The 9,665-nt window shown below is 41.1% G+C and overlaps 1 protein-coding gene across 2 annotated transcripts in view; it reads right to left on the bottom strand.

Moving 5' to 3' along the window:
* Nucleotides 1-9,665, bottom strand: part of Pdpr (pyruvate dehydrogenase phosphatase regulatory subunit) — a 42,434-nt gene that overhangs the window by 17,441 nt on the left and 15,328 nt on the right. For both annotated transcript variants that reach the window (XM_021220213.2, XM_029532450.1), the window contains exons 4-9: nucleotides 5,965-6,046; nucleotides 5,700-5,863; nucleotides 3,360-3,481; nucleotides 2,977-3,094; nucleotides 1,614-1,763; nucleotides 440-632 (exon numbers count right to left, since the gene is read on the bottom strand). In XM_021220213.2, coding sequence (XP_021075872.1) covers nucleotides 440-632; nucleotides 1,614-1,763; nucleotides 2,977-3,094; nucleotides 3,360-3,481; nucleotides 5,700-5,863; nucleotides 5,965-6,046 — 829 coding nt within the window. The remainder of the gene's footprint in view (nucleotides 1-439; nucleotides 633-1,613; nucleotides 1,764-2,976; nucleotides 3,095-3,359; nucleotides 3,482-5,699; nucleotides 5,864-5,964; nucleotides 6,047-9,665) is intronic.

Here is a 9,665-nt window from a genome sequence, read left to right as displayed (position 1 = left end):
AACTCACTCTGTAGACCAGGCTGGCCTCGAACTCAGAAATCCGCCTGCCTCTGCCTCCCAAGTGCTGGGATTAAAGGCGTGCGCCACCACGCCCAGCTCCTACCTACTTTTAAACTACAAATTTAATTGCCTATCTTGATTGCCTATTTCTCTTACCATATCTGGCTACTTCTAGCCTTACTCAATCAAAATGTTAACATTGGTAGAAACTGAAATATTGAAATTTTTCCACAGGTTGTGGCTAACTAAATAACTGAGTTCCTAAAAATACTCTACTCAGTAACATTTATGGAATATGAATGAAGTAATTACCTTGAAGATAATACACTGTTATTTACATTACTATCTGGTCACAGACATATTAACAAGGAATACTCTAAAAGGGAAGAACCTAGCAAGCTAAAGCATCCACAGGTGACTCTACGTAAGAAAGACTTACTTTCCAGCTCCTCCACCCAACGACAGGCCAGCAGAGTTCATCCCTGCCAGGACAAAGTAGCCCTGTACTACAGGAGACTCGCCCATGATGCACTTCATGTCTGGTGTGAAGGTCTCAGGGCAATTCACCAACTTCAAAATCTCCAGAGTCTCCAATCCTGGCATCCTACGCAGGAGGGAACTCAACAGGGGCTCTGAGCAATCAAAACAAACCCAAACAGTCCTCACCTTTAGGGAATTAAACTTCTTCAAGCACTTATACTTTTTACTCCTCCTTCCAAAAAATTCTTTAGAGGAGACTGTTCTAAGAGTCATTTGGTTATCAGAAAGATGAAAATTTGTAGAATTACAGAACACCCCTACAAAATGCCTGGCATGCAGAGTAAGAAAATCATTCTTTACAAAGGCAAGGAGCCACACAACAAAAGGAACACAGAAGGTGACAAGTAGTAATCCTCCTGAAGGGGTCAAGGCCTGTGGGTAGGTCTTCATGAAAGACAGTGTTTCCTACACTGAGATGGATGTAAGAACGGGTTTGCATTTGTTCTATACTATCTCTGCCCACTGTCCCTTTGGACAGCAGTAATAGATGGAAACAGGATTAACTGGCTGATGGGCACAAGGGTTTAGTTTCCCATAAGCAGCAATTTGTCCTTTTAAAAACCCACCAAGGATGGAAGAAACATTAGGAGATCTTTTTATACCCTTTGAATTTATAACCATGTAACTACAATAATTATTCAAAAAAGACAGAATTATTTAAAGTCTTAATAAATACCACATCAGCAAAATAATCTACGTTTACAATCCTCCTGCCTCAGCCTCCCCCATGCTGCGATTATAAGCAGGAATACATCACACCAAGCCTGACTTTGTAAAAACCTCTTCAATTTCATTAAGTCGTACTAAAAGAAAGTCCCCTTCTATTCTAAAGTTTCAGCAGTGATTTAAATAAATAAATAAGTCAAGATCATTCAGCAAGCCTGTAGACCCCTGCTTCCATGGATCTAACCAGTAACCATATCCTTAGTTCAGGCAAACGCTAGACTACCCTTCATGATTACTATTGTACTTTCTGGAGCTGTCTTAAAGATACATAAAAAACTACTCATGAAAAGATCTTGAAAAACATAACATCGTAGATAAGTATTGTTGTTATAATATACTTCACATACCAAAGTGATCCCAGTCTTCACGGAGGTTCTGAATTTCCAACTGGTTCTTGCCTTCAGTGAAAATAGGTTTGGGGTTCTTCTCAAAGCCTCCAGACAAGATGCCACCCTGCCAGTTCCTAATGTAAATTCTTCCATCAGCATCCACAATGGCTGAAGAAGAGAAACAACAAAGAAGTGGGACAAAGGAGAAAAACAGGGGCTAGAGACCAGCCAGATTCCTAGATGGAGAGACTGCCTTACCAACAGTACAGCATCCAATAAATACAGGCATCCATTAGTCTTTTTTTTTTTTTTTTAAAGATTTATTTATTTATTATATGTAAGTACACTGTAGCTGTCTTCAGACACTCCAGAAGAGGGCGTCAGGCCTTGTTACGGGTGGTTGTGAGCCACCATGTGGTTGCTGGGATTTGAACTCTGGAACTTTGGAAGAGCAGTCGGGTGCTCTTACCCACTGAGCCATCTCACCAGCCCCATCCATTAGTCTTAAACACTTCTACTGAAGACTAGGCAGCGGTGGTACACCTAGTGGTGCCTTTAATCCCAGCACTTTGGAGGAGGAGGCAGGTGGATCTCTGAGAGTTTGAGGCCAGTCTGGTCTACAGAGTGAATTCCAGAACAGCTAAGGCTACACAGAGAAACCCTATCTCAGAAAAAAGAAAAGAAAAAGGAAGGAGGGAGGGAGGGAGGGAGGGAGGGAGGAGGAGGAGAAAGGAAGGCAGATAGACAGACTTACCGGCCAAGGAAGGAAGGAGTAAAATAACGCCCCTCTTTTCTTCCTTCTGTGGTCTGTAACCATTAAACCACTAGGTACATGGACTACCTATATACTTCTACAACTGATACCATTTAGGTTGAAAGCACAAAATGTATATTCCAAATGCATATTCCAAATTCTCAATGAACTATATATATTAGGGATTAAAATAAGCTTTAGAAAAAAAAAAAAATCAAACCAAGAAAGCGGGGTGGCACATGCCTTAAATCCCAGCACTCAGGAGGCAGAGGCAGGTGGCTCTCTGTGAACTTGAGTCCAGCCTGGTCTACAAAGCGAATCCAGGACAGCCAGAGCTATTAACAGAGAAACCCTGTCTTGGAAAAAAAACCAAACAAACAAAAACCAAAAAGCAAGAACATTCTTGGTGGCATCTCCATTCTGGCTATCTTTTCCTAAGAAGTAATTAAAGGAAATTTAGAATGGGATCCACTTCCCGCTAACATGCTCCAGAAAAGAAAAAAGTCCTCTAGACATAATGTGTCCTTAATAAAGTTTTCCTTTCAAAGGACAGGATACTAGCTAGCCAGGAGATAAAATTATTTTTAAAAAGAAGAATGAAAGAAAGAAAAACATAAAAGTCCTCACTTGGTGTGTTGCTCTGCAGAGGGGTGTCCCAGGGACGAGTCAGAAGGTAGAAGTGTTCACAGGCATGTAGCGGGATACTAACCGGCTCCTCGTTGGACAGACCCAGCTCATATGCCCACTACAACGGACAGTTTGTGGGTGAGAAGAGGAACAGAAACATAGTCAGTAGCCTTCTGACTAAGACAGTACACTACTTCACCCAGTGTGGGAAAAGTTTACTGCTAGCTGCTCATATCTGAGGACTAGGTTTTGTGTTTAGAACATAATTCTGGATTACAATAAGCAGTAATAGTATCTCAGTAAAACGAAAATCTTGTATCTCTACAGTAAAAAGTGCAAATTTAAATAAAGTCATAAACCCAGTAGTACTGTTACCAACCTACCTGACCAGCACAGTTGACAAAATATTGGCATTCAATCTGTCCTTTGTCTGTCTCCACACCGGTAACTTGACCTTTTTTGATCAGTACGTGAAGAACACTTGTCCGGTCATAAATCTGAACACCTATTTCAAAACAAAGAAAAAAAGAAGGCAAATTATTAGCCAGGCAGTGATGATGCAGGCCTTTGATCCCAGCACTTGGGAGGCAGAAGTAGGAGGAGCTCTGTGAGTTCTAAGCCAACCTGGTCTACAGAGCAACTTCCAGAATAACCAAAGCTACACAAAGAAACTGTCTCAGAAAACCAAAAAGAAAAAGAAGGCAACGGCTGGAGAGATAATTGGCTTAGTGGTTAAGAGTACTGACTGCTCTTCCAAAGGTCCTGAGTTCAATTCCCAGCAATCACATGGTGGCTCACAACCATCTGTAATGACATCCGATGCTCTCTTCTGGTGTACTCATATAAATAAAATAAATCTTTTAAAAAAAAAAAAAGAAGGCAAATTATTTGATGTTAGAAAATTAAGGTCTCTGGGGGGCTAGAGAGATGGTTCAGACATTAAAAACACTGAGTGCTCTTCCAGGGGTCCTGAGTTCAATTCCCAGCAACCACATGCTGGCTCACACCATCTGTAATGGGATCTGATGACACTCTACTGGTGTGTAGGCGTACATTCAGATACATACTCATTCGCATTAAATAAATAAATAAATAAAAATTTTTAAGGAAAGATAAGTTCTCTGAAGCAGACTCTCTACTCCAAAAAGGTACTAAAGAAGCTGAGTCAATAATTTAAAAACAGAACCTCAGCATAGTATGGTGACATGCAATGGTGATCTCAGCACTTTGGAGTCTAAAGTTTGGCTACTTGGCAAGTTTCAGGCCAACCTGAGCTACATAGTGAAACCCTACTTCAAAACAAACAAACAAACAAACAAACAAACCAAAGACAATGCAGCTCAGTAATAGAACATCTGCCTAGCATGCCCAATTCTCAGAAGTACAATGAATCATAAAGTGTATGTAACACTCCGGACATTACATCTTTTTCTGATTTACTCTGGATCACATTTAAGCTCCCCAATCGTTCTCTTGCCTTGGTACTTCTCAAGTCCAAGAGCAAGGACTCTCGAAAGTCTGACAAGTATTAATCAGCACAAGTAGGTCCTTAGAACAAACGGATACTATTTAAAAATACAGTCTAGGTAAAATATTAAAGGCCTAGGTAGAATTTTAAGGCCTAGGTAACTGTTACCTGGCTAATCTAACATTATAAGGAGACTTTCTCATATGTTTCTGCTGTTACTAGGAAACTTTCTCATGCCCAAGTTGATTACATATTCTCTTGCGTTCTGTGCCCTTGGAAACCAATCATGATAGACGTTAGTAGAACTGCTTTGGATTGTTACCCAAAATAAGCTTGGACCCAAACCAACCACCCAGTGGCACTTCCTGTACCTATGTATAAGCATTTACAGTATTTGCTTTTATAAGCTACCCCTGGGATGGACCCTAACATAAGAGAGGAACCTGCACCAATATAAGAAACTATTTGGAATAAGACTTCCCCTTTGAGTAGGGGTTGAGTAAAGTTTAAGTTCTCAAATCCTCCCTGGGAACTGACATCCTAACTTGGCAAAGAGAGACATGTACATGGGCAACTGACACCCTGGTTGGCAAGTTAAGACAAGTTCCCTGCCACAGTTGAATACCCCAACCAATGGGAAGAGGATAAGTTTCCTTATAACAAAGACATGTCCCTAAGGAAATCCCCTATCCGTAAGTCCTGACTGGTGGAATAATTTGGCACAGTGTTTGTAAACTTTAGGCTTAAAAATCCTGTAGAATCAATCTTAACTCAGAATCATGGTTCAGTTCCCAAATCTGGACCCTGGCCCTGATTGATCCGTCCTCGGGTGTATGCTCAATAAACTATCCCTGTCTGACTGAGATCAGTGTTTGTGTGGTTTGAAAAGTGACTCCTGGCCGGGCGTGGTGGCGCACGCCTTTAATCCTGGCACTTGGGAGGCAGAGGCAGGTGGATTTCTGAGTTCGAGGCCAGCCTGGTCTACAGAGTGAGTTCCAGGACAGCCAGGGCTATACAGAGAAACCCTGTCTCGAAAAACCAAAAAAAAAGAAAAAAAAGAAAAGTGACTCCTGGATCACAACACAATACAGTGGTCAAAACTGGAAAACTGAATAATATCTCATACCTTTCTTTCCCCATACCTAAGCTGGTCTTAGTACCTACTGTGATAACCCCTTCTTTCCAAACTCATGCAAAATAATAACAACAATAATAATAAGCCAACATATAAACAAACAAACAGAAACCCGCTCACCATTCTGGGAGGCAGCACTTGCCAGGGCCAGAGCCACATCAGCAGAGGACACTACTGCATCCTCAGGAACGTGCATAGCACCAACCAGATCATGCACATTGAGGAGAGGGTGAAGTTCAGCCACTTTCTTCGGGGAGATGATCTCAGAAGGGATACCTAGAACACTGCCATAGAACACAAAGGGACAGTGACATTTATGGACTCTCTGGCAAAGTCAGGAGGGGTGTGTAGTCTTAGTCTAACAGTGTATAATACTCTTACGTACTTCAGCCTTGAGTTGATACGCTTCAGAGAGATCAACCGGTCCTGAGTCTGGGCCAGAGAGATTGAGCCTGTGCTTAAGTAACCTGTAAGAAAAGTCAATCAAATGAGCATTCCAATGGGATGCACTAGATTTATAGGTTATACGTATTATGAATCATCTAGCAAAATTTAAACACACCAGAGACATAACCACTCTTTGCTCACAGCTTTGTGAGGGTCAACTAGAATTCTAACATATATAAAAACCTTCAAAATGATAATGAAAGCTACTATGGCTGTAAGTCTTCCTAGGGTGAGAGCTCATCCCTTTCTTCATTCATTTTCCCTTTTAGCCGTGGTGGGAGCACTCTCCTTAGTGAAAGCCATTCCTAACACTGTTTACCAGAGAGTCAGTCAGATTCATACTCCTTCCCCAGTACAGCCAAACAACAAGCTGCTATCTAAACACAGGCAAGTGGATCCTCTTAGAACATTTAGTCTTGAGTAAGAGGGTGAATGACTGGAAAACTCTTGTGCCCTGTAGAAGCAGTAATGTCTGGACAGCTTATTGATCTTCCCTATGTCTTGGCTCCCTAGCCTTTCTGTAGCTGGAAGTTTCCTGGAATTAAGTGGTTTAGTAAGTTTTGATTCCTCTTGGGTGGGAGGGAAGGTTTTCCTGAAACCAAGATGCAATGCCATCTCTAGTTCACCTTCCTTCATGTTCATTTTTTTTTCCTTTTAAAACAAAAATTTTTTATAGCCAGAACTGATAGTACATGCCTTTAATCCCAGCACCTGGTAGGCAGAGACAGATGAATCTCTGTGAGTTCAAGGCCAGTAGGGTCTACATAGCAAGTTCAAGTCTAGCCTATCTTAAAAAAAAAAAAAAAAAAAAATTGTGCCGGGCATGGTGACACACGCCTTTAATCCCAGCACTCAGGAGGCAGAGGCAGCTGGATTTCTGAGTTCGAGGCCAGTCTGGTCTACAAAGTGAGTTCCAGGACAGCCAGGGCTACACAGAGAAACCCTGTCTCAAAAAAACTTTAAAAAAAAAATGTATTATTAATGTATATAGATGAGTGGATATACAAATGCCACAGCATGTGTGTGGTAGTTGGAGGACAACCTTCTCACGGGTCAGTTCTCTCCTTCTACTATGGGTTCAGCAAGAAGTGTTAGCTACCAAGCCATTTCACCAGTTTTCTCTTGTAGGGATACTGTTCTCATGTAGACGACTGTCTCTGATTTCTGACCCAGCAGATATCTGATTGTAGACAAAATTTTAGTATTGTTAAGCATCTCCTGCCCTAGTATTTTGGAAACATTGTTCTGCATCACCTTCTCATTGGTTAAAAGTCTATGGCAAAAAGCAGATAGTAAGGTGGGACTTCTGGACAGAGAGAGGAACTCTGGGAGAGAGAAAGGCATGGGAGTCAGCCACCAAGACGTGGATGGATGAAACTAAGGAGAGGCAACCAGCCAGGTGGCAGAACTTAGGAGAGTATAAACTGGATAACTGAACTACGAGCTAGTGAAAAACAATGCAAGCTATAAGGCCTAGGCATTCATAAATAAATATAAGCCTCAGTGTCATTCAGAACTGAGGCAGGCATAGAAAAGGCCCACATGGTTACATTCTCATATTCTCTCTCTTCTCTCTGGAAGAGCAGAAAATGCTGTAACCATTGAGCTATCTCTCCAGCTCCCTGTTCTGTTTTTAAAACAAAGTCTAACTCTTTAATCCAAATTGTTCTGGAATTCACAGCAATACTCATTCCTGTTTCAGCCTCTGAAATACTGAGATTACAAGCATGAACTACAGCCTCTCTAGGTATTTTAACCTACTGGTTAATCTTGATTGTCAACCTGCCAGGATTTAGAACTTCCTAGGAGCTGGAGAGATGGCTCTGTGGTTAAGAGCACTGACTGCTCTTCCAAAGGTCCTGAATTAAAATCCCAGCAACCACATGGTGGTTTACAACCATCTGTACAGCTACAGTGTACTCATATACTCATATACATAAAATAAATAAATAAAAGTTTTTAAAAAAAAAGAGCTTCCTAGAAAACAAACGGAATGTCTTGAGATGTCTATGAGGTTATTCCAGGAAGGCATAATTAAAGATCAAAGACCTATTCTACATAGAAACACCATCCCATGCGCTGGGGTTCCACAGAAAATAAAAAGGCGGCAAGTAAGCCAGGCAGTGGTGGTGCATGCCTTTAATCCCAGCACCTGGGAGGCAGAGGCAGAGGCAAAGGCAGGTGGGTTTCTGAGTTCAAGNCCAGTCTGGTCTACAAAGTAAGTTCCAGGACAGCCAGGGCTATACAGAGAAACCCTGTCTCAAAAAACCTAAAAAAAAAAAAAAAAAAAAAAATCTTTAAAATATTTTTTTTATTTTCTTTTAAATAATTATTTTTTTTACACAACAAAAAAAAAAAAAAAAAAAAAAAATCTTTAAAATATATATATGAATTTGGGGCAGGGGTCTCATTATGTAGCTATGGCTGTCCTAGAACTTCCTCAGTAGACCAGCCTGGCCTTGAACTCAGAAAGATCCACCTGCCTCTGCATTCCGCATGCTGGAACTGAAGGCATGCACCACTACACCCAACTACATATGATTTAATAAAAATATTTATTTCATTAATGTGAGTACACTGTCGCTGTCTTCAGACACACCAGAAAAGGGCATCGGATTCTATTACAGATGGTTGTGAGCCACCATGTTGTTGCTGGGAGTTGAGCTCAAGACACCTCTCCTGTCTTACATGATTTTTAAAACCAAAATTATTGAAAGTTAGACTACCCTTCCTGATTGCAGCTGTTTTATACTGTTTCCCACCTATCAATCTCAGTGGCTTTATTTTTCTGTACTTCTTTTGCAAAAATTCAGCAGATAGTAGCTTTAAATATATTTATTTGGGGCTAGAGAGCTAGCTGCAGTTAAGGACATATACTTCTCTTCCAAAGAATCTGAGTTCAACTCCTAGTACCCACATCAGGCAGCTCACACTTCCTTTAATTCCAGTTCCAGGGAGACCCAACTTCTCTGCCCCTATGGGCACCTGTATTCATGTACACATACCCATACACACATAATTTTTTTAAAAAGTAAATTGTTTTATTTATTTATTTATTTATTTAGTGTGGGTGCTCGCATGCCATAGCCTACACACAGAGCTCTGAAGACAGTTTGAAAGAGCTGATTCTCTCCTGTCATGTAGATCCCAGGAATTAGAGTCAGACAGACAGCGTTGGTACTTGTTAGATCAGTAAGGACTGTTACTTTCCATTTATTTTTTTTTTAAAGATTTATTTGTTATTATATGTGAGTACACTGTAGCTGTCTTCAGATGCATTAGATCTCATTACGGATGGTCATGAGCCTCCATGTGGTTGCTGGGATATGAACTCAGGACCTTAGGAATAGCAGTCAGTGCTTTTAACCACTGAGCCATTTCTCCAGCCCTACTTTCCATTTATATTTCCTACACTTTTAGGAATCAAACTTAGAGCTTCACATATACCAGGCAAAGACTCTACGTCCTATATCAGCTTTTAGTCCTAGTGTTCCACTTACTTGACAAAATCCTGTCACATGCCACTGGAAGAACTATGGTTGTGATTGTTAGCACCAGGACACTCCAAGGCCTGACCCAACCATGTGACACTAGACCTGCGTTGCCAGGACAACGACCCTCAATCCCACAACTCACCTG

This window comes from Mus pahari, chromosome 20, assembly GCF_900095145.1.
Source record: "Mus pahari chromosome 20, PAHARI_EIJ_v1.1, whole genome shotgun sequence".
NCBI lineage: Eukaryota > Metazoa > Chordata > Mammalia > Rodentia > Muridae > Mus > Mus pahari.
Note: the sequence above shows the minus strand (reverse complement) of the source record. Positions and strands in the feature narration are given on the sequence as shown.